Source organism: Malania oleifera, chromosome 3 (genome assembly GCF_029873635.1).
Source record: "Malania oleifera isolate guangnan ecotype guangnan chromosome 3, ASM2987363v1, whole genome shotgun sequence".
In the NCBI taxonomy this organism is placed as follows: Eukaryota; Viridiplantae; Streptophyta; class Magnoliopsida; order Santalales; family Ximeniaceae; genus Malania; species Malania oleifera.
The window spans coordinates 125853988-125880324 of NC_080419.1; the positions used below are offsets into that span (position 1 = coordinate 125853988).

A 26337-nucleotide genomic window follows, 5' to 3' on the forward strand; every position below is an offset into this window, starting at 1 on the left:
CCTCTTTTGGGGGATCGTATCCTCACGTCTCGACACTAGTGATAATTTCAATCACGACCACAACCATGCCCACGACCATACCTTTGTCCTCGTCATCAACCACGAAATGTGTTCATATTCACTTCAGGGAATAGGGTTGAACCAGTTGGAGGAGTTTGGTAAAATTTATCAAAAGTTTGTTATTTTGCTCAGCAACAGGAAGACATGATATAAGTTCAGAATATTCACTTCAGGAAAATTTAGTAAAAGTTTTTTTTTTCAAGCATGTCTTCGTCAATAATATTTTCACCACATAGTTTTAGTTTCGAGCTAATTCTATATATAGCTGAATTATATTTACTAATTGTTTTAAAATCTTACAATTTCAGGTGCAACCATTCATATCGAGCTTTTGGTAAAATCTGATGGTAAAATATATCCTTTTAAAGTTTTTTGTAAGATAAGTGGGTCTTTGATAGTGAAGTATTTAGTTTTTAATTATTTTTTTATAAATACAATGACAATAACAATGATAATAAAAATATATGAGAGAAAAAGCAATTAAAGACAGATAACATTTGTGAGAGAGAAGAATTATTAATTATATGGGGAGTTGAATATAGAATAGAAGATGCAAATATGTCTAAGCCCATGCATGATTATATATGTAATAATATATAATATTTTCTTAATAAGCCGCCCACTCCATACACCTTGCATGCATCATCATATATATATATATATATATATATATATATATATATATATATATATATATATATATATGCGTAAGGAAGATCATGACTTTTGTGCAATCCTGCGGGGATGCGGTATTTCCATCTAAAATAATATGTCCAAATTTCATTGCATTTAGATGAATTTCAATATCAATAATTCATGATAAATAATAATTGCCTTCGATGTCAAGGAAAACAAATTCAATTTTGCTTACGTTCAACATGTGAATAAATTAATAATAATAAGACAATTTATAAAAACAAAATGTAAAAGCTTAGATAAAATTGGAATAATAATATAATATTAATTCCACCCTTCTCGGAGTACTTAAATACGTTTCTTTAGGAACATTATTTATATTTTTCTCAATTTGTACTCGTCAGGAGTATGACTCCAATTTACAATATTAAATTGGGCAATAAGTTATCACCTCTTTCAGAGGTTAAATATACTACCTCATCTGAAGGATAAATGGTTCACCTCTTCAGGAGGTTGCTTTTAACATCTTTTTAGGAGATTAAAAATATACCCTCTTCAGAAGGTAAATATTTAATATTTATTTTAGAGATTAAATATATAAATGAAAAATTTAAATATATAACATCTCTTCTAGAGATTAGATATATAGCCTCTTCAGGAGAACTATCTTTTCAAAATATTAAATATATATACGATAAAATTAAATATATATATATATATATATATATGTGTGTATTTTTGTTTATACCACCTTAATTGCCAATTTTATTTCTGTACCACATACATACATACATACATATATATATATATATATATATATATATATATATATATATAAAATTGACAATTAAGGTGGTATAAACAGAAATAAAACCATCTATTAAGGCGGTATAAATATATAGAAATATGTCAATTAGTTAGAGTCTCATGTTGATAACGTGTTATAAAAGATGTAAAAAAATAAATAGGAAAATAAATAAATAGAAATGAGATAGAAATTTACGTGGTTCGGTTATGCCTACTGTTGACTTTTTGAGTCCGATCCCTGTTTTGATGCTGACAAAGTGTCTGTATCTCATGTGTGCATTTAGAGTGTGAACAGGTATATATCTTAACATGCACATGAGGTAAAGGGAAAATGGAAGCCAGAAGGACCTCAAGATCATACATCCTGGCGTATTCCATGAAATTATAAGAGCAAGACAAAAGAAGACATCTATTTTAAATTGTATTGCATTATGTTTTATAATTTGGTCTGTAATAATGCATGACATGCATGATGTGAATAGATAGCTCATCGGTCGACCAAACCCTTCTAGTTATACTCAAATCAGTCGATCGAACACTCTACAGGCCAGCAGTCAACAAGTTGACTGAGGCTCGGGCGACCGACTTTGTTTGAACTAAAATACCCACGGTTGACCGAACCTTAAAGGTGAGCTTCCTTATCTGCCCTGGCTACCCGAACCTGTAGTTCAAAATCACACCGGACGACCGAAGGTCAAGAGTCGGCAAACTGAATCCTAGGCTAGGCGATCGAACCTATGAAGATTTGGAAAATTGCCTTGGCTCGGCCGATCGGTGCCTTGCATAGTCACCCGAACCCAATATCAGCCTTGTGTCTATTCGAACGACTGACCCTATGAACCGGGTGACCAAACATCTCGAGTTCACATATTTTTACCGCGGTAATAGGGTTAATTTTTCATTAAACAAATTATAAAATCCCTAATATGTCCCTAATGATCAAAATTCCCTCAGACTCTATATATACCCCTCTACTACATATTTTTAAACAAGGGAATTAGAGAGAAAATCCTCCTAATATATTTTTTATTCTTGTTCATTTTAATACTCTCCTACACTTTTTATTTGGAAAATTTCTTTTGGAGAGCATATATCTTTTGGGCATTTTTTTCTTTGTTAGGTTTAATACTCTCACTCATATTAATTTGTTGAAAATCTTTTTGAGAGTATTAGCTAGAGGTTCCCCTATATAATTTTACTTGATAAATATTTTTGGGATGAACAAATTATAGCTTGTGAATCTTGCACATTTATTGCCAGACTTCAAAAGCTCACATTCTTGATTGCAAAATATTTTTGAGCTTTTAACCCTAACTTTCATTAACAATAGTTTTGAATATTATTTTTTAGAAGAAAACTTTTGGGTCTTCAAGATCTTTGAAAAACACTCATTGCATATTTCTTTTAAAATCAAAGATCATATTATTCTCTTTGTGAAAGTACAACCCTAAGTTCTCCTATACTTTATTTGAAAAATATATTTGGAGAAAGATTTTATTGGGGTTTAATCTTTGAAGTGCATTATCTTACATATCAGTTTTCAAAGATTATAAAATCATTTTAACAAAATCACATTCTCACATTAAACTTAATTTCCCATCATACGTGAGGGCATTGTGCTTATTGTTGTGCACATTTGCTTGTAGTAGAAGCATTTCCTTGTAAACAAAGTTATTTGATTATCTCTTGTATTCCCGCTGGGTTGTTGGAACAGGGAGATTAGCCCTGTGAATAGTCTCGGACTTGCTCAGACTCAGTTAGGAGAGCACCAGACTAATTCAGACTCGATTAGGAGAATTGGGTGCACCATCCTAGTAAGATATTGTAAACGGTGTTGCTCCACTCGTGAAATGAGCAACTAGTGGAATCGTCTTGCTTGTAAGCTTGAGGCAGGGACGTAGGTAGTATTGGTTGAACCCCAATATCATATCTGTTCCTTTATTTTTCGCACTTTAAATCTCCGTACATGTATGTCATTATTTATTGTCTTGATTATTTTACATACATGTTTTGAATGATTGAGAAATACTGAGTCTAATATAACTGTTTTATTTATCTGCTCAGTTTATTGTGTTGGGTAATTGACATATGTTTATAAAGACCTTAAGTTGTGGTATATTGCTGTTGGATCAGTTATACCTAGGAAGAAATTTTTTAATACCCAATTCATCCCCTCTCTTGGAAATACACAAATTCCAACATCTACTCCACGGGCGGATGGGATCAAAATTTCACTATTATGGGAGGAATTACAATATGATATGGAATCGGCATTGTACAAGATATCTTTATCTTCTCTTTGTCTGTCCTCTTCTTTCTGTATACCCTACTTACTTCAAGCATGTGAGTATTCAAGCATGCAATGTTTATACAAGCATGCAAAGATATATCTTACCAATGTGAGGGGTAGGGTGCCCTTTTATAGGGCAATATGAATACCAATGCATTTATTGGAGTAGAAAACCGAAATGGTGGAAGATGGGGTGGTGGAAGATGAGGTAACATCCACATTTCCATAATCTATTTTTCAAAATCAAAATTTTAGGCAAAAGACATTCACCCCATGAGATTTTGACAAAAAATTAAAGAGGTCTTTGAAGTTTTAAAAATGATACAAGACGGTTTATTTAAAAGATTCATACATCCCCTCAAAAAACTAATCTTTTAATAAAATTTAAGGAAAAATTTGTGTTTTCTTTACAAATCTCATGGGACGCCTTTGGGATTTCTGAAACCTTAAACGAGGTTTTTGAAAATTTTAAAATCTCAAGGGATCTTGCTATTTTTTTGCCAAACCTCAGAATAGGTTAGTATCTTTTGCCCTAAAATTTTTATTTAATTATTGTAATTTTAAATTCACTTTTTTTGTGCTTGATAGTAAAAATATCTTATAACAGATGCAGGATGGTTAAAATTTATAACTTTTATATTGAAGATTTTGAGTTCGAATTTTGAAAGGAGTGAAAAATAGTATAAGATGGGAAATAAGCTACTTGGTCAACATAGGCCTTTAATTGACTAAAAAAATAAAATAGTAAAACCAATAATTTTAAAATTAATTTAATTATTATTCTTTGAAAAAAATTTGAACATATTAATATCTTTATTTAAATTATTTTTTAAAATATTTGAACTTTTGTGGAATTTTTTAGGATATTAAATTACTACAGTAACTAATTATGGCAACAACTCAAAATCAAAAAGTATAAGCCATTCTTGCAAAAATTGACCAAAAAAAAAAAACTAACAAAAAAAACAGAAGCACTTTTTTTTTTTCAAAGAATGATGGTACCTCCATTTATTTATTAATATATCCTTACTTTTGGCGGAAGAATACTGTGATTACAAGACAAACAATAAGAGATTATAATAGAACAAAAACTTTAAAGGCCTCCCAAAAACAATACCAATATCCAACCAAAATAGGACTACAAGTCCAAGCAAAACAAAATAGGGACCTACAAACTAATAAAACATCACATGCAACAAAACAAACAAAAGAAAAAAGCCTCATATAAGCATAAACCAATACTAACAGGAAATCAGCTAAACATATTTCATATAAGTCGTACCCATCTTCTCCATTTTATACAAACCATTGATAACGTTAGGAAGTTGACTACTATTTGTAAACAAACTATTTCTCCTCATCGCACCTTGTGGAGCCGAAGCATCTGCCACTTTGTTTCCTTCTATATACAAATGATTTATCAAAAAGTCTACTCCCTCCAATGAAAATAGGATACAACAAATAAAAATAATAACAAAAAGCCTTTTAACATTTTTGAGAGAGCTTATAAAGAAGGGAATAGTTCTTTACCATCATTTTTTGGCAGTCCTAAGAAATTTTAAGGCAATCTTGATCATTACTTCCAAATGAAACTTAGAAATAGAAACTGAAAAATAGTAAAAAAAAAAAAAAATTTCAAATTACAATTATAGATTTAAAATACTGTAATTTTCATCTAAATTTAGTGTAATGATGATTAAATAAAATTTTAATAATTCAAGAAAATATAATAATTACAATAATTAAAATTGCATACCGATCTCATCGGCAGTTGTTTGTTACCATAAAACAGGGATGCCGGAAATTACACAGTTTATTTGGAATTTTCCAATCGAAGAGGATTTACATCATCATGGCAATTGTCAAACAAATATTACAATCAATTTATTTTACTTTACAAGTATCTTTTCCCTCTCCATGGAGAAGAAAATGACACAGACAGCATTACCTAGTACCATCCCCAACAACACAACTTCACAATATCCTTCTTCTAAAGAACAAAAAAAAAAGAATAAATTTCCCAGCGTTTCTATCAAACCGATGGAAATGTTTATTCACCAGGGAAAAAGGTAAACTGTCGAGGTCACAATATTGCTGATCGACGAGCTGCAAATGGCCCCAGAGCATTTTTAGCTGCCATCACCTTACTAACCAGCAGTCTCCACTTTGTTTCATCTTTCTTGCTCTGCTGCTGCATTTTTATTTTGAAATGTCTGCACACAACAATAGAAAGGCAATGCATTATGAGTAAGATGAAATTCCAGGCATCTTGCTTGTATTACAAATCAGTATCTGTCTACTTCGAGGGGGAGGTTGGGTACAATGAGTATTAACAAAACCTGCCCTCCTCCCTTCCCCCCATAAGACTGAAAAAAGAGGAAAGGGTCAGATGAGGAGAAACAAAACAAGGTGAGGAAGAGGAAGGCGATGATGATGATTATCGGTTTCAACATATTTGGCTCCCTTTAACACTCGAGGAAAAAATATGAAGGAATTCACTTTTTTTGTTTGCTAATTACGGAAACTGAAAAGGAACAAAATATATTTTTATTTTACAAGCCATCAACATTTAATTTTTCTTATTTTTCAATCATATTTGAATGGGTCTTCATTCTTAATCTCGTTTGAGGTAACAGAGAAAAATACAAGAAGATTGATTTATTTCATTTCCATCGTACTTTCTTTTCCTTTTCCTTTCTTTAATCCAAAAGGAGTCTTGAGGTCATGGAATAAAGCTTATCACAGAAAGAGAATTATACTTCATAAGGCTACTTCAATTATTGAGCCTCAATAATTCAATAATATATGGCAATTAAACGAGGTGATAAATTTTATGTGGTCCTGCCCCTGTTTTAATAACTAAAGTATGATTTTGCTTTTTCTCACAACATTGCCTTGGAGTTCAAATGGGAGATTTTGAATTTGAACAAAGTTTAATGCAAAACTGTGTACTTGTGTAGAGTCTTATTCAAATTCTCACAATTTCAAATTCCCAGCACCAAATTTTTCTTTCCACATGCAAAACAAAATATGTTCCCCATAAATGATTCTGTTCTGCGAGAAAAGTGGTGGAACGCCAAAGAAAAAGAAAGGGAATGAAATTGTTTCCCAGTGATGCCCAAATGCTCTCAACATGCCAGCCAGACAGTTGACATTAGCATGCAATATGGTTCTAAATTTTTTACCTCTCTCTTATTCTCTTTTGCTGTGTCTTGGTTTTGTTAATGTTTCTAGATTTCTTTTTAATGGGGTGAGCTTTCATCGCATTATCCGGATATGAGCTAATCAGTGGCTAGTGAAAGCTAATGCTTACCTACAAAGAGGAACCTTGCAAGATTCAGGCTCATTGCACATGCGGGAATGCAGCTCAAGAAGCTGCCACATGCGCTTGCAATGAACACATCCGCCAGGAACCCGAGTCTTGCAATTGGAAAAGTGTCGTACCAGAGACTCGAGCCCTTTGCAGGCTGGAAAACTGCAAGCAACCTGGTTTCCTCTTAACACTTTGTCCCGAGGCCCAATTGTCCTACATCCATCCCTGCATATGTGAAGTAGTGCTTCCATTGCTTCATATAGTTGCAAGTACACCCGCCTCTCTTCAATTTTCCTCAGTCTGTCTTGTTTTCTCTGAAAAGAAAAACTGAAACTATGATCCCAAATTCCTCTATTGAACAGAAAAGAAAAATAAATGATGAACTATTCAGGTTATTACAAATATGGGGAAAATGGGGCAAGGTTTAACTTGTTGGTTGCTGTCCAGAAATTTTCCTCCACTAAAATTACAACAGCATTTCTTGTACTAACTCTTAAGAAATGGTGTTAATGCAACAATATTCTGGTCCAAAAATTGTCTACAGTTTTGGAAAATTAAAAGGAAGTTAAAGAGTTCAGACAAAATAACTTCATTTTGACCAAATAATAATGCCAAAAATACACTCTGGGAATCAGGGGTTAAACAATTCTTTTCAGAGTTAAAATCATAACAGAAAAACAACTTTCTTATTCCAGAATAAATTGAAATATAATGGAAAAATGAAATAAAATGGGAAAAGATACTGCACTTCAAATTGAACAAGCAAACTCTCTCTCTTATGTGCACACACACGCGCGCACATAAATATTTTACTTTGAAAATCCTCTGATAAATTCACCAAAAGATTTTACATGTGCATGACAAAAACATTAATCATGGTTCAACACCCTTAAAAGGAAAGTTGGAGATCCTTCATAAGAAGATGATGAAATTCCATTGAGATATCTTGGATCAAAACCAACTACTGATTGGTATTTAGAGGTGACCAGACAGCTAAAGCAAGCATTAAATGAAGTCGAAAATGCACATAAATCTACAGGTACATTATCTCAGCAGATTCACACAGCTGGGGCTGGACATTCAGGCAGTGATTATTAGTTAACCAATGAAACTCCCTACGATGTTAGAAAAAGAACTTACCGAATCTGCTTCAACAACAAACTCTAGAAGCTCCTGTTCTAGTGCAGGATTACCACGTCTCATTACTTTCCATCCTTCTGTTGAAGATATAATTTTGAAATTCTTCACAATCTTGTGGACACAGATTAAGGAGAGCCGTGGTGCATCACAGTTCCTAGCCAACTGAAGCACATCTATCACATTGTCCTTGGTCAGCAAACCCTGCTCCAGAAAGTGTATACAAACCCTTTTCAGGGCTGGAACTGAGTATGTATGTGACAAAACCAACAAGTGGAGAACAAACTTCTTCATATCCTCTTCTTCAAAACTGCATGAGGACATGATACAAGATACGTCTGAGAATTTTATCCATCACAGCCATAACAGATTTACCAGGTACTTTGATAAAAGAAACAAGTGCTCTCTTAGCTCGTCCTGGTATTTTTACAAACTAAAAGGAAAATTTTTCAAATTAGACATTCCAAATTTCTTTTGGAAAGAGAATATGATACCTAGGATGCCAATACCTAGGACGCCATGCTCCTGTCAGCAATTCGTACCTCCTCAGAAGGTAGAATGCTATTTAGACAGCATGGCAAGTTGCATATGCATTTCGTGCACAAAAATGCAATGAAAAACAGATCGTGCTTTGATGTGAAAACAGTGTCAATGGCTGGCCGATATATAGGAAACCATGGCAAACCCAAAAGAAACTGAAGTTGATGTCATTTAGGATTCTGATGCTGACAGTTGCATCAATAAGAAACTGAGAGCCCATCTCAATACAAATACTCTGGCAAACTAATATTCTTCACCCTCTTCACCTTTTAAACAACACGCAAAATCAACAGCTAAAAATTAGGCTAGTCTAAGGTAACAAATTAGTTAACACTGAATACCTGCTCAATTTTAAATAAACAAATAAACACATAACAGAAGGTCTGTCAAGTCAAATACATCACAATACACAGTCATTAGCAAACTTTTATTATGACCATTATTGGACAACTATTGAACAGAAAGACAACTTATCCCACTGTAGCTTCTTAGATTAACATCCTAACAGCCCATGTACTTGCACCGCTCAATATTGGCAAAACCAAACAAAATGATTCAGTTGGGAGACTTAAAAAACCTAGGGATAAATTGACAATGTATGGGGGCCCTCAGTTTGAAGCTGGTGGAATTAAAATAAAATTTTTACACCTTCCAAAGCACCAAAATTCAATAGGCTTTCATTACTTCATGTAGGAAAGAAGAGCAAAGAGGAAATTTATTGAAATGACAACAATAACTAGAAACAACATGATTAAAAGACTTTAGGGAAGAATACATAATGCAAAGCAAGAGACTTGCAACCAACCGGGATGAGTAGAGGAAACGGACAAATGCATTCACAGCCTCATGAGGCATCCCTGGAATCTTGATATATCTTGAGCCATTCTTAACTTTTAATTGCTGAAGGAAATTGCCAAGCACTGGTGATGCAATACTCTGCACATAACAGCTCAAGTCAAGCAATATTCCCAAACTAATGCAGGAACAGCATCTCCCAAACAGACCATCTGCTAAGTAACAGAACTTCCATGTGATTTTTTTTTTTTTTGGATGATCCAGAACTCCTACTTAGGCAAACCCTTCAAATCCACTCAAGTGGTATCAAATCAGGGGATGAAAATATTGTCGCTCCCCACTAATGCATCTCTAGTAATTCACTAGGCAAACCACAAGTGAGGAATTGAACAAGACACCTTGGGGTCACAAAGACCCAACTTTGCCCTAACCACTTGGGCAAATATGGCTGGGCCCTCCATATGATCAAATTTAAAAGTCCTTTTCCTCCCCTTTTCAAAAAATAAATCATAATGATAAAAAAAATACCTACATCTATTTTCAATCAAACACTGTCTTAAAAAATATGTCAAAATTCCAAAAAAGGATAATTTTTTAAATCATGAATGTATCCAATTTCTCCTAAATCCTAGTAAACTACTTAAACTGAAAAATCAATAGGCCATCCACGAATGTTTAGAAGCAATTTAAGCTAACTCAAACCAAAGAGAAGCATAAAGGGAGTTGAATTTACTCACCAGAACACTGAAATGAGCTGGAATAACTGCCTCGTCTTCAGTGATAATAAGGACGTCTGCACCAAATCCTTCCTTGAAGAGCTTGTCCCATGCATCCTTTGTTTCTTTTGGCACAAAGCTACAGTCTCTAGGTATTCTAGGATTATTTGTTCTCGCAGGGGTTTTACCAGGAAGTGGAGGCGGTTTTGGGAGATTAGAAGTGTAGCCTAGGGAGGAGGTAGAAGCACTCGGCACAAGTAAAATATCGGCCGGATTCACTTCCTCTATGCGTATGTTAAAAGATCCATTGAAGGATTCGCCAGCTGAGGACAGCCAAGAAGAATCAAGATCTGGTGAAGCCATCTACTATTTATGTCTACGTATGTTCAGAATAAAGTAACTAGAAGAGCTGCACAGGAAATATAAGATATTCAAAACCAATTAATCCATATAAAGAAAATGAAGCACGTCAGAAATCAATTATGGACGTGTCAAACTAAAACTAATCTAAGCACCTTGGACCTTCCCTTCAAGAATTTTCAACAGATTATATTAGGTGTGAAAGCTTATAGTATCAAAGGAAAAGAATCAAAAGTAGCCTTTTCTTGGGCTTGAACAAAATTCCCTCAAGTTTGCTAAAGAGAGGAACAATGAAATTCCTTGCTTTAAAGGCACAGATTTGTTTTGACGCCCATAACACTTATTTCTGGGAAATCTTAACCATCAAGAATATGCATGACCCTACAATTCATTATTATCATAATTAAAAGTAAAAAAGTTGTCATCATCACATCAACCTAACGTGTCATGGTGCCAATTTACTGAAATCTAAAGCTGACAAATGGGCATAGTATATGCTTGTGCACAAATTTATGTTATTCCCATTATGACATTCATGATCAGGATTGGATATACCATGAAGGAATTAGTCCATGAAGTGCAAACGAAATGTTGAAGGGATAATCATAGCGTAAAAGTAAATAAAATAAAGGAATCCACAAAAAAAAATGCTACTAGCAATCTACTAGCCTGGCTAATTGAATAACAAAGAAATGTAGGAATGTATATTTTCTAACTGAAATATATTGTAAATTTTGAAATAAAAAAAATTGGATAAAACTGACTGAAAATATATATACTGGGAGATATCACAGTCAGTATAAATAGAGGGAACCTCAACAAGTTCTATTTGGATTAACCATTTTGCGAGAGAAAAAAAAATATGAAAAGTTTGAATTCCAAGCAGTTCCCATTTTGATTTCATTTTCCTGTGAATCCTCATAGATAACACACACCCACCCACGCAGAGAGAGAGAGAGAGTCTCCAACAAATCAAGCATACCTTTGAAGCAACGAAGCAACCTGCAAATCTCCTTAAAAATTCGAGATATGCCCGATCTAGCTATAATAGAAATATAATGACACTATAAACTTAGGGAACCTGAAAAGGGAATTTGGAAAAAGAAAAAAAAAAAACAAAAGCGATCAGTAATTAAGACGAAAAATAGTACCTTAGCCATGAAATGCTAAAAAAAATTTATAGACATCTTCACAATTTCATAGGAAAAATACTTCTGAATGAAAAGGTAACCAACAGATTACAAATGGAGGAAAGATGTACATTTAGAGAGAGAGAGAGAGAGAGAGAGAGAGAGAGAGAGAGAGAGAAGGACATTTAACTCATAAGCATAATTCATTTCAACTTGAGCCAACTCGTCGATTGATTTATTGATTTATCTTTTAAAAAAAAAAAATCTAGAACTTCTGCACTTGGATTTCTTTCCCTTTTATTTCCTAGGCGACGAAACTAAGCTCAGATGAACTCAAAATCGCCGCATAAACGTATAAGGAAACAAAATCCAGAATAAAGAAGAGCAGGAAAATTGAAATTGCCTCGATTGAATTGACTATAGTCTGTGTTGACAACTATATCATAAACTCTTCAAACGTCTAAAAAAAGCGTCAAGGAGAAATTTTCAAGAGCTGAAGCAGAAAACTCTTTCTTTTTCTTTGCAACCAAACTGAGCTCGGATTTAAGTCTCCGCAAACACAGATACTGAAACAAAATTCAAAAAAAAAAAAAAAGCATCAAGAAAACTAAAATCTCTTCGAACGCATTGATTGAACACAGCTCGCTTGACAACTACGCCGTCTAGGCCTAAAACAGTCGGGAGAAATTTATAAAAAAAGAAAATAAAATAAAAAAAGCAGGAAAATCGGATGTTGAGGCAGTTACAAGAAGAGATCGGATGAGCAAGATACCTCAATCGCGTCGCTGATATCGAATCCACAGATTACGAAAACTGCGTGAGTCAAATCCTTGGAAAATGAATTGATTGAGAGGAAAGGAAAGTGCAGAGATTGGGGAACCCAATGTGATCTTCAACCACGTACATTCATTTATTGTTAATTGAAGAAATTATTAAATGTGAATGCTTTGTTTTTTTCTGGATGAAGTAGTTTGATGTGAGAACGAAGGGGAGTAGATATAAATTCCAACGCAATTTTGATGAATTCATCATCTCCTTCTAGATAGAATAGACATTTCGTATCAGGTCGTGAGCTCATCTCGCACGTGCTCAGCCCGTGATAGTCATGGGTGAAGTGGCAAATTAGCATAGTAATCACATCCCATTTTAAACAACGATGTTCTCAACAATTTAGACACTCAATTAATTTATTAAAATAATGAAATCGTTTCTTTATCTTTTTTCACTTAAATATTAAGATATTATCTCAAATGAAAAATAGTAATTCTTAAGACTAATTTTGACATTTTATTGAGTTATAACTCATATTCAAATGAGTAATCTACTAAACATCATGTGTAAAATCTTCCCCTTTACTTAAAACGAGCCTGATAAGAATGCGATGTAAAGGGCAAAGCCGAGGTTTAAAATCTTTGATCTAGATTTATGTAGATTTAAAAAAGAGATTAATATAATGAGTAGCAATTTTGTCACGTTACAACAAAGTATACTGAAATTAATTATTGCTTCACAATTTTAATGGACAACTTTAAATTTGACATGTGAACCTACAGTGTTATTTTTTTTTTTGGATAGTTAAGGGTTTCTCATTGGCAGTGTTTCCTTATTAAATGTAGACAAATTTTGTTATTACTATGGATGGGTCTATTTCTAGAACAAAAATATTTTGTAAGTTACACATAATGTAAATCTTATTTTCATAATTGAACATAATTTTTTATTTCGAGTTTACAAGTCATGCCTCCTCATTATAATAATTAAGTCTCGAATTCTATCTTTAATTTTTTATGCATATTTTAGTGTGTCCCTCTTTTATGAAAAGAGCTGACACTTTCGTGTGGCAATATACCAGATGTTTGAGTCTCACTTATTTTTCAGTTTAGTAACTAAATTTGATAAAATTAACAATTTTTTTATAATAAATATGTTAACACTAAATGCGTGGTCACATGACAAAATGTTGAATAACTTCTTTAGTTCCACGTAATAACATTTTTGAAAATATTATTTCCAAAAATAAAATTTTGGTCTCATAAAAATATTTTTGTTTGATTTTCTTGTAGCATTCTTAGGAACATACACAATACTCTCAAGTTCAAAATATTCTTAGGAAATATTTTCTTTTTTATGTGATGCCCTTATCAGACCTTCTCAGTCAATGAGATTGCTTCGAATAGTAAATCTCACCAAATTATATGTGAGCCCTAATAGATGGTACTCATTGATTGAGACAATTTCATTAATTGAAAAAGACTTGATTAAACGAACACATTGATCCTCCTATATGACCTATTTTTTAACTCTTCATTGAATTTGTTCATGCCACATAACTCGAGATAGGTGTGTATTCGAGTCGAGCCGAGTCGATAAAGTAAAATATTTGAACTTGACTTAAAATATAAAGTTCAAAATTTAACGCAAACTTGATCAATTGTATAATTGTTAAACTCAAACACAATTCGACTATAAGTTTATAAAACTCAAGTTTGATTTAATTATAAATTAATATTAAAAGTACACAAATATATATAATATACATATAATATTAAATATATTTATAAAATATATAATATAAAAAATAAAAATTAAAATAAAAAATATGATTAAACTCGAAACTTGATTAGAATACTATTACTAAACTTGAACTCAACCCGTTAAAATATTTAAATAATTTATATTTAAAATATTTAAATAATTCCTACTCAAATCCAATTAGAATTAAGTCCAGTTGGCAGCAATGACTCACTCATATTCTTAACCCGGGGTGAGCACTATTTTCCAAACTGAAGAACGATGGTGACGTATCCCCAAATTGACCTTGACCTCGAGTTTTTGATCGGCGATACAATACGACACGATATTTTGAAAAAGCGTGGGCGTGGGGTGTACCAGAGGAAGGGGCATTGGGGAATTGGAGTGGGCAGGCTTTTGTCCGGGCGCAAAGTTCCAACCGGTGAGAATGGGCCTGACGGTGAGCCCATACTGTGGTGGGCCCACGCAGTTGAGCCTGGACGTCTGAGCGACGAACGACGAACACGTGTGGGTTTCTACGGGCCTCGATTAAAGTGGGTCGGCCGCCAGGGCCCACCCACTGCGTAAGATCATCGTTGAAAAGTGGGAGTTTGCCACGGAATTTTGACAACTACGCGTTTAAAGGATGCCACGTAAGCTCGTGCGATCCTATACAAAAGTAGTATTAGTGTGGCCAATACCCAAAATACCCTTTAAATTTATTTATTTATTTTAAAGGGATTGCCCCCACTTTTCTTAATATATAAATTTTGGACGGAATAGTTTTCGCTAAAATAAGATAAAATATATTTTAAAATTTTAAAATAAAGTGAATATTTATTAGCCAATGAGTTGAATTGTCATATGTTTGCCTTCTGAAAAAAAAAAACTAAACTAAAGGAAATGTTGGATGAGGAGGTCACCTTCTATGCAATCTAATATTCGGTTTGGTAAGACATTAGTTTGAATTTATATTAGATTTAGATAAGATATAATATAAAATTGTACTGAATTTATTTAAATCTATTTAAATCAAAAGTTAAAATCTGAAATTACTGAATTTATTTAAATCTATTTAAATCAAAAGTTAAAATCTGAAATTCGTACTTTCAAACGCAACATTAATTCTATATTTGAAGGAACCTTAGATTAAGAGATGGGCAACGAAGACGTGTTGTCGCTGGTGACGGCGCCGAGTCGTACCCCACATTCTTTGAAATGTTGGTGAACCAGTTATGTAACTTTGACGAGGTTGATTGGCTACTGGTCAACTCTTTCTACGAGTTGGAGAAGGGGGTCAGTCATTGCTGTTGTGCCGGACACCCCTAGAGTGAAAATGAACATTGATGTGCTTCATTTGTGCATGGTAGATTTGGTTCTTTGCCAAATAAATAGCACTCTGGCTATCACATAACACAGTAATGTGCTTCTAAACAACTACTAAATTTTTAAGTAAACCCTGCAGTTAAATAGTGTAATGCCCCGAACCTTTAAACCCGGGTCCGATGCGTTATACCTGATAAAATCCCTGATAATACATAATCCATAATTAATGCAGCGGAAATATAATCATAATCTCCATATAACATAATATCAGAGTTTACTAATTCTAACTACCAACCATAATAAATTAATCATCCACCAGTATTCAAATATATACATGTCTCCAAAACATTATTCACTAATACCAGTATGTTTCACAACTATCCTTTCATAACTGAGTTAAAACATAAAATATACATATCAGAATTAACATAAAAATATACCATTTTTCTTATATCTTCCAAAAATGTTATAAAATCTCGAGCTCTCAAAGCTCGATCCTGAGAAATCCTGAAAAAAATGAATTCATATTCGGGTGAGACACATCTTAGTAAGGGAAGAAACAATATATTAAACTCAGCGTGTGACCATCATGAGATTATACATATCATTTTATAATATTTGCAAATCATTAACATAATACTAAAAGTCATTTTCTGATCCTAAACAAACACATGCAAATGTTTAACCCACGAGATTACCCAAGAATAGGGGTGATTACCTGCCCATACAAGTAGCACCCCTCTGCTCTGATACATTTAGCAACCCAAAGGTCACGGTTTAAGCATACCAGGGCACTCACCTTACTTAGTAAGCCCTCAAGTGTTAAATTAATCCCGTACTCACGCATTCAACAATAGTTTACCGGCAAATGGCCTAAGGATAGGAAATTCTACCCGCCCATACAAGTAGATTCCCTCTGCCCTAATGTGTTATGCAGCTACTGCCATATCTGAAGCTACTAGTGCACTCGCCTTACTCAGCAAGCCCTCAAGCGAAGAGTATGCCTCGCCCAATCGTAACATGTTCTACGTACATATGCATTTCTAATATCATAATACATCATTCTTTCTGTCATTATACATTCATGCACATTCATTCATGTTCATAACTTAACTTTGCATTTCGTTTCACTTTAAGTGCTTCTTTCCCATTTACATCATTTATCTTTGTCATTTCATTTTATTATTATTTCATCGTCATTTCATTTCATTACTTCGTACTACAGCTGGTCTTTAGCCATCATCAGTTAGTTTACGTAGAAACGTGCTAGATCTACTAATACAACTCTTTTTAGCTGTCATCAGTTAGTCTACACAGAAGTGTACTAGATCTGCTAACATGGCTGTCTTTCAGCTGTTGTACCTTTACATGGTTGTATTAACATACACAAGCAACATTGTCCATATCATATTTTATTTTCATTACTTTACTTACTTAGTCTGCATCTCATATATTTAACATATATTTGCACAGAATCTCATGCCATACAATTTAGTAATAAAATTCATTCACTGCCTGTAAAATAAGCCAACCAACATTTAATGTTTATATACTGAAAATACCTTTCATTTCTTACTTAATTATTTTGAAAATATTTCCCACTTTCATCAGTTCATTTTCGTATATACATATCTAATAAATAGCCTTAAACTCGAAAAAAATATAATTTAAACAGTTGACATTTTACCCATACTGAAAAATATACACGTACATATAACACAATTTATTTTTCTATTAAATTCATAAAAATTTTGATTTAATATATATTTTTCCCCTCACCTGGTTAACTACGTCAACAGGGATTCCGAAAAATACCTGCGGCGCTCAACCAGATCCTGAATCAAAAATTCCTAACTCCAATAAATTATTCTTGAATAAAATATTATTTAAATATTTCTTAGGGCTATAATTCTTAAATAAATAAATATACCCTTAAATTTAGCCAAATTACCGAATTTTTCAAATCCCACTCTCGCTTTGGAGTAGGGCCTAGAAAACCCCAATTGAAAAATTACCTGCGTCAACTAGGACCCCGTGGTGGTGTCTGATTGTCGATTCAATGGCAGATTTAACTAGAAATTAAAAAATTAGGAAAAAATTATCTTTCCCCAGGAATAATACCTAAGTCGTTCCTACGACAAATCCGCTCTAGTGGAAATGTCGATGGCGGAGTTAGGAACCCAATGGCACCTTTCGTTTCCCAATCGATTGAGTATTCATTGAGAAATGAGGGGAGAGAGAGAGGCGGAGACGGAGAGGCGACGGAGGCTGAGAGAGTTGCAGAGAGAGAGATTAAGAGAGAGAGACGTGAGAAGGCTTTCATCTTTTTTTTTTTTTTTCTTTTACTTACTTACTTAAAGATAACTTTTATATATATAAATATATATATATATATATTATACTTTAACTTTTATATATACATATATTAAACTTACATATATATATATATATATATATATATATATATCTATATTCCATTTTTTTTACTATTATTTATTTATCTATTTATTTAATTTAATAAAATTTAATTAATTCATTAATTAATTAATAATGATTTTTTTTCATACTATTTCTTTTTTCTTGTTTATTTAATACATTAATTGAATAATGTTTAATTAATTGATTGATTAATAATTTTAATTAATCAATATATTTTTTTAATAATTTTTTTTTTAGGTTATTACAAATAGCTTCCTTAACAACCTATGAAGCTGTCATATACTCTGCTTCTGTCGTAGACAAAGTAATAGTAGACTATAGGGTAGATCTCCAACTCACATGACTATTAAATACATATCTAGTAGTTAATCGATGTTTATCCAGATCACCTGCAAAATCAAAATCCACATATCCAACAACATGTTGATAAATAGCATTATTTTTCTCAAATATTATACCAACATCAATAGTATTCATAATGTATTGTAAAATCCATTTCACTGCTTACCAATGTCCTTTACCCAGATCATGCATATACCTGTTTACCATACTAACAGCTTGTAAAATATCAGGTTTTGTACAAACCATTGCATGCATTAGACTACCAACTGAACTTGCATAAGGAACTTGTGACAGATACTTACGTTCCCCATATGAATTAGGAGATAAAGATGCACTAAGTTTGAAGTGAAGAGCAAGCAGAGTGCTAACTGGTTTTGACTGCTTAGACATGCCAAAACTTTGTACTTCCTTCTTTAAATATTGTTTCTGAGTCAAATTGATTTTTCCTCTTATTTTATCTCTGCATATCTCCATGCCAAGTATCTTCTTTACTTCACCAAGATCTTTCATCTCAAACTCTTGATTTAACTGATTTTTTAGTTTGTTGATTTCTTCCCTATTCTTTGAAGTTATCAACATATCATCAACATACAATAGTAAATATATAAAAGATCTATTTTGTAGTTTGCAAAAATAAATACAATGATCATGTTTATTTCTAATGTATTTGACTAATCATAAACTGATGAAATTGTTTGACTACTGTCTTGGAGACTATTTTAAACCATACAACTACATTCCTAGTTTGCATACTCAATTTTATTTTTTAGCAACCTTAAATCCATCTGACTAAGTCATATAGATTTCCTCTTCCAAATCACCATGTAAAAATGTGATTTTACATCAAGTTGAACAAGTTTAAGATCAAATTATGCTACCAAAGCCAACAAAATTTGAATGGAAGAATGTTTAATAACTAAAGAAAATACCTCATTATAATCAATACCTTCCTTATGTGTGTAGCCCTTAGCTACCAATCTAACTTTGAAGCGAATATTATTTGCATCTGGAAATCTTTCTAACCCATTTACAACCAATTGCTTTATTACCCTTGGACAGTTGGGCTAACTCCCAAGTCTGATTCTTATGAAGAGACTTCATTTTTTTATTCATCGTTTTTTTCCATTTGTTTGATTCGGAGTTCCTTACTGCTTCTTTGAAAGTGTAAGGAATATTATCATCTACAACTGGAAGCGCATATGATATTATGTCAATATACCGAGTAGGTTTTCGAATTTCTCTTCTTGGCTGTTAAGAGACAATTGATTCTTGTTGTGAAGAATATTAGATTGAAATCTCCTCTTCTTGTACATTATTCCCCACTATAACTAGAGAGTTACATTGTGTAACCTCATTTCTCAATAAGTTAATTTCCCAAAATTGTCTCAACCTCCACCTACCGTTGAGTACTACTAGTATTTTCTTTAACTGTTGACTCCTTGCATATTGTTTTCTTTATTATCGCAAGTTCATCAAAAGTCATATCCTTGCTTAGAATATCTTTTTTTTTTCTTTAGACACCAAAGACAGTATCCTTTGATTCCTCCACTAATCTCCAAAAATATTGCTTTCTTGGCTCTAGGATCCAACTTAGATTCTTTAACATGATAATAAACAACAGTATCAAATACATGTAAAGAATCATAATCATTAGCAGGTTCTTTAGACCATACCTCATAGGGTGTTTTTTCCTCAATAGCAGATGATGGTAGACGGTTGATGAGATGACACGCATACCTAACAATATCAACCCAAAACTTTTTGTCTAACCCAGCATTAGACAGTACACATCGAAGTTTCTCTAACAAAGTCCGATTCATGCACTCTGCTACTGTAACACCCCGACCTGGGTCTGCCAGGGAGCACTGCGTCTCTCCTTCTCCACCTGGACCAGACAATAGGGGGTGAGCCTTATCGGACTAATGACTGGCCCCATAGACTAACACGTATCCTTTTCAGTGTGTTTTGTCCTCACTCACACACTTCATGAGAAAACTTCTTAGAATGTCACCCATCCCAAAATTACTCCAAGCTAAGCATGCTTGACCGTGGAGTTCTTATGAGAAGACTCCTGAAAAGAAATGTGCACCTTGTTGATATGGGTAGTAATATCTAATCATTTTTAAGTCTTTCTTTCACGGGGTATCACATTCTCTCCCACTTACAAAACGCAATGTTCTCGTTGGGAACCCACATTCCAAACCCAGATGATGTGAATCTCATCACACTTTCAGCTTGGTAATTGCTTTGATACCATTTTGTAACGCCCCGACCTGGGTCTGTCAGGGAGTACTGCGTCTCTCCTCTTCCACCTGAACTAGACAACAGGGGGCGGGCCTTATCGAACTAATGACTGGCCCCAAAGACCAACACGTGTCCTTTTCAATGTGTTTTGTCCTCACTCACACACTTCCTGAGAAAACTTCCTAGAAGGTCACCTATCCCAAGTTTACTCCAAGCCAAGCACGCTTAATTGTGGAGTTTTTATGGGAAGGCTCTCGAAAAGGAAGGTGTACCTTGTTGATATGAGTAGTAACATCTAATCCTTTTTAAGCCTTTCTTCCACGAGATATCATATAAAAGACATCCAATAAAATTGGAATGATATAGAGAAGATTAGCATGACCTCTGCGCAAGGATGACACACACAAATCGAGAAATGGTCCAAATTTTTTAAATATGATACCCTGTGGAAGAAAGACTTAAAAAGGATTAGATGTTACTACCCATATCAATAAGGTGCACTTTTCTTTTCAGGAGCCTTCCTAAAAGAACTCCACGGTTAAGCGTGCTTGACTTGGAGTAATCTTAGGATGGGTGACCTTCTAGGAAGTTTTCTTAGGAAGTGTGTGAGTGAGGACAAAACACACTGAAAAGGACACATGTTAGTTAGTGGGGCTAGTCATTAGTCTGATAAGGCCCGTCCCCCTGTTGTTTGATCCAAATGGAGAAGGAGAGACGTAGTGCTCCCTGGCAGACCTAGGTCGGGGCATTACAGCTACCCTATTATGTTGTGGTGTATTTCTAACTGTAAAGTGTCGAGCAATACCTTCATCTTGACATACCATCACAAATGGATCACTTGTGTATTCACCACCATTATCTAATATGATCCGTTTGATATTTTTGCCAATTTGAGTTTTAACCAACTTTTCCCACTTAATTAAGGAAAATATCACACACTTCATTTTTATTATTCATAGCATACACCCAAATTCTTCTATAAAATTAAATCATTAACAAAAGTGACAAAATAATGCATACCACCCAATGAAGTAGTTTTGGTAGACCCCCATACATATGTGAGGATGTAGTCTAATATACCTTCAGTCTGGTGGGTTGTAGTGCCAAATTTCACTCTTGCCTATTTTCCCAGAATACAATGTTTACAAAACTCAAGCTTACCTACCATTGCACCCTTCAATAAACCTTGCTTAACCTGTTGCAAAGATTTTTTCGCCTGCATGTGCCAATCGCATATGCCATAACCTGGTTGTATTTGAACTTGCATCTTTATTAGAAACAACAACTACTAAGCCAATAACTGTACTATCTTGAAAATAATATAAGTTATTTTTCCTAGTACCTTTCATCACCACAAGCGCACCCGATTTAAGGTTCCATATTTAAAAGTAATAGTGAACCCTTTAGATTCTAAGGCACCCAATGAGATCATATTTTTATTTAGGCTTGAAACATATGTAACATCAGTCAAGGTTTTAACAGTTCCATCTTGACATTTCAACTGTATTGAACATATTCTAGTAGTTTTACAGGTATTATCATTTTCCATAAAAATAACCCCACCATCTAATTCTTCAAAATTAGAAAACTATTCCCTATTGGGACACATGTGATAGGAACAACCAGAATCCAAAATCAACTCACCATAGTAATGTGTTGAAGATGTTCCAACAAGAGAAAAATTTGACTCACTTCCATCACATTTGGCTATATTGGCAATAGAATGTGCTTTGCCCTTATTCTTTTGCTCCAATTTAGGGCAATCTTTCTTCCAATGTATTTTCTAATGACAAAAGACACATTCATCTTTAGTAGGTCTCCCTCGAGATTTATTCATTATGACTCTAAGAACATCCCCTTATTGTCAGTGCTTCTGCTACTGTTTCCCTATGGACCCTCAAATCTTTTTTTTTTTGCATTTAGTATTAATCAATGCAGTACAAATAGCATCAAAAATAACTTTATCCTTCCCATATAATAAAGTGGTGGTGAGATGCTCATAATCATTAGGGAGAGAATTCAGTAACAATAAGGCCTTGTCCTCCTCACATTTGGTTGTATTGGCATTAGAATGTACTTTACCCTTATTCTTTTGCTTCAATTTAGGGCAATTTTTCTTCCAATGTCTTTTCTTATGACAAAAGGCACATTCATATTTAGCAGGTCTTCCTCAAGATTTATTCATTCTTCCAGGTTTACGACCCTGGGAACGTCCCCTTTTTGTCAGTGCTTCTGCTATTGTTTCCTTATGGACCCTCAAATCCTTTTTTCTACATTCAGTATTAATCAATGCAGTACAAATAGCATCAAAAGTAACTTTATCCTTCCCATATAATAAAGTGGTGGTGAGATACTCATAATCATCAGGGAGAGAATTCAGTAACAATAAAGCATTGTCCTCATCTTTGACCTTTTCATCCAATTTCAACAAATCAACCAAAATTTTATTAAAAGCATTTTTGTAGTCATTTATAGAAATTCTTAGTTGATACTGGAAGTGAAAAAATTTATTTTTCAAATAGAGCCGATTTTTTAGACTCTTGGTCTTAAATGTATCTTCCAATGTCTTCAACAATTTCTTTACAGATATCTCCCTCATAATACAATATTTCTAATTTTTAGCGAGACACAAACGAATTGTACCACATGCCTGACGATTGATCTTTTCCTAATCTTTGTCGCCCATGTCCTCTAGTTTATCATCTAGAGCAATATCTAATTCCTGCTGGTACAAGATGTCTATTACCTCACATTGCCACATACCAAAATTATAGGTACCATTAAATTTCTTCACCTTAAACCGAGCATTAGCTATCGTCTTTGAAGATGATGATGAAGCTGTTGGGGTTGTAGTTTCTACCATATTCCAAAACTGTATATCCAATAGCAAACTAATAGAACAAAAGGCCTAGGATGTATAGTACCGCACTTATCATAACTATGTCTACTCTGTATATCCTATAAAATTACACTTTGATAGACCGACCTCTAGGGAGCGACTGAACCGTAATGGTCTCTGAACACTGGCTTTGACAATGTCTTTCTTAGACATAAAAAATGGAATCAAGGATCCTAACAGAGAAACACCTTGATTTGTATCAGCACTATTCAACTTGGCTTTGATACCAATTGTTGTGCCGCCAATACTGCAACTATTGCTATTGAATACATAATCAAAACTAAAGTAATGCAGAAACTAATAATAAAAGACATCAATAAAGAACAATACAAGAATTTACGAGGTTCGGTACAAAATTACTCATGTCTTCGGGTGCCGACGATCAATCCACTACTTCTAGAAAAATTATAACTTGGATAAATTTCAAATTACCAATAGTAATTAGAAATACCCTATAGTACAATTACTATTTATAATTCTACAAATTTGAGGTGTAATTACAAATGGTGAGAGAAGCTCTTTATATAGCTTCAATCTAATAAACATTTCCCACCAATGTGGGACAAAAAACCAACAATTGCACCCTTATATATGTAGACAACTTGTACGCATATATTATAAACAAAGTTGAACTTGAACCTATGATAAATTATTATTATTATTATTATTATTATTATTATTATTATTATTATTATTATTATTATTATTTTACTATTTTTTCCTCAGTTATTAGGCTTATGTTTCGGAAGGCAGTGCTAGGTGTGGTGTATCGACCCCAAAAATAATATGTGTGTAATGTAGTGATTTAAAAAAAAGAAAATAATTATTAATTAATTAATTATTATTAATTATATAATATAATATAATATAATTATATATATATATATAATAAAGTAATCTGAGTTCACTCTCTCTCATCTCTTTGCTCTTACCCTCTCTCAGCTTCTCTCTGTGCTCTCTCTCGCCACACACTCTCTCTCTCCTTAATTTTTTTAGCGAAACGTGCACCGATTGAATAATGAAAAATATCCGTGGGTTCCAATTTCAGTCACCAATGTTTTAATCAGGGAGGTTTGGTGGTTTGGGCATCATAGGCACCACTCTTGGGATAAGGTAAGGGGAATAAATTATGTCAGATATTTTAGAAATTAACTAGTAAATTTAAAGTGCAAGAATATGAAAATATTTTATATGATTTTCTAACTTATCAGACATATGAAAATAGTTGGATTATCATATATTTTTTCCGGGCAATTATTATATTATGAAATATTACTTAAAATTTGTGTGGCATGAGGAATGATTTTGTTACTGTACAATAAACATGTGGGAATATTTTATGATGAAATGTGATTTATACTGGTTTATGGGAAATAATGAAAATGTGGCAGATATTGTGAAATGATGAAATATGATTTTTTATTTTAATATGTGATGACGGTTTTATACCAAAATACATACATGATATTTTTGATACTAAGATATGTGATGACGGTATTATACCGGGAAATGAAATGATAGAAATGAAAGTTTTTACACTGAGATGTGGAAATGAGAACCCTGATGGACCAATGATGTACATGAGAGAACGGTACCGTTGCTAGTGATTGAGTTAGTGCAACCACACTACTCGAGGAGAGTGTTGGTATTGGAAGTCGATTGGGTCTGTTGAAAGATGTTGACCGCCTCTAGGTCTGGATTAGGCTGCGTAGGCAGCCAATCGTACTACAAATGCGTATAGTTTGGCTTAGCCTGGTAGGCTAGCCATGGTTAAGTCTCACCTTCAGACCGCACAGTCCGGTCATGTGGGGTTATTACATGACGGTGATATAAGAATGTCCACTCAAGTTGGTTCCTCATTACAGACATGATGATTCTACATTAACAAACATGTTGTGTTTTGTACACAGAGAAACTTATTGAGCACGAGCATTTTTGAGAAAAATATATGGTTGCAAATGTGTGTGTGTGTGTGTGTGTATATATATATATATATACATATGTTTATGAATACAATTTTCATGATTTCTCAGTTAAATTAATTATTAAATGAATGTGTTATGATATATTAAAACTCATGTTGCCACACACAGACAATAATTTATTCTGTTTTACTGAGAGGTGTCTCATGTAAGAACTTGAACCGTGATATATGGATTTAATTAAGTAAGAGAAGGGTAAAATGGTAAATTGATCAGGCTTCGTCAACGAAGCTAGAGTTCATCGACGAACGCCTTGTGTTGCTCGGCGACGAAGCGCAGGGTCTCGTCGACGCGGAGAAGCCGAGGGGTTTCAGGAATTCGAAAACCTCAAGCTTGTCGATGAGGTCACCGTCTCGTCAATGAAGTGTCTTCAATGCCTCGTCGACGAAGACGCCATCTCATCGATGAGAATGGCCGAGTCAAAGGAGTCATTTCTTCTCAATTAAGTAATCAAGAAATCCTCTCTCTCTCTCTCTCTAGAAATCGAAGGGCACTCTCTCTCTCTCTAGATTTCTGCTTCGCCATACATTGTGAGAATCATTGATTCGACGTCACTACAAGGATCAGGGAAGGATTCTCTACAAGTTCTACAAATTGGATCTTCATTTCGGGCACTTTCGAGTTTTGGCTCGAAATAGAGGTATGACTCGATTTTTAATTCAGATCCGGTAGTTGTGTAGGTAATGGGGTTGTGAGTATCTTCTGTATTGTGGTTTGTAGGTTTTGGGAACTTGGTTAGCTATTTAGGGGTCGTAGAGTTCGGGATTTGTCATTTGGAGAAAGGTAAGGGGATTCAGTTTATGTTGATTA

At 33.7% G+C, this 26337-nt stretch overlaps 1 protein-coding gene and 1 non-coding gene across 4 annotated transcripts; one reads left to right on the top strand and one right to left on the bottom strand.

The window, feature by feature from the left end:
• Nucleotides 1-5588: 5588 nt before the first annotated feature.
• Nucleotides 5589-12903, bottom strand: LOC131150363 (BTB/POZ and TAZ domain-containing protein 3). 3 transcript variants are annotated; one of them, XM_058101050.1, is made up of 8 exons: nucleotides 12557-12802; nucleotides 12188-12350; nucleotides 11637-11735; nucleotides 10316-10703; nucleotides 9589-9719; nucleotides 8247-8553; nucleotides 7107-7420; nucleotides 5589-6006 (listed from the first exon to the last, which is right to left on the bottom strand). In XM_058101050.1, exons 4-8 carry the CDS (start codon nucleotides 10655-10657, stop codon nucleotides 5877-5879), a joined length of 1224 nt encoding a protein of 407 aa, XP_057957033.1. In that variant the 5' UTR covers nucleotides 10658-10703; nucleotides 11637-11735; nucleotides 12188-12350; nucleotides 12557-12802; the 3' UTR covers nucleotides 5589-5876. The 3 variants fall into 3 exon arrangements, with proteins under 3 accessions (XP_057957033.1, XP_057957031.1, XP_057957034.1); XM_058101048.1 differs by lacking the exon at nucleotides 12188-12350 and having other exon boundaries at nucleotides 12557-12903; XM_058101051.1 differs by lacking the exon at nucleotides 12557-12802 and having other exon boundaries at nucleotides 12188-12404.
• An 8070-nt stretch (nucleotides 12904-20973) lies between these two features.
• On the top strand, nucleotides 20974-21076 carry LOC131152526 (U6 spliceosomal RNA). Its single transcript, XR_009136021.1, has one exon. It is a non-coding gene; the product is annotated as a U6 spliceosomal RNA (small nuclear RNA).
• The last annotated feature ends 5261 nt before the right edge of the window (nucleotides 21077-26337 follow it).

What these genes read in the sequence shown, in the direction of transcription:
- LOC131150363 (XM_058101048.1), bottom strand. Translation starts at nt 10,657, where the DNA reads ATGGCTTCACCAGATCTTGATTCTTCTTGGCTGTCCTCAGCTGGCGAA. An exon ending in CAGCTCATTTCAGTGTTCTG is followed by an intron (nt 9,720 to 10,315) that starts GTGAGTAAATTC and finishes TGTTATGTGCAG; the next exon opens with AGTATTGCATCACCAGTGCT. An exon ending in TTGTTGTTGAAGCAGATTCG is followed by an intron (nt 7,421 to 8,246) that starts GTAAGTTCTTTT and finishes TTTTCTTTTCAG; the next exon opens with AGAAAACAAGACAGACTGAG.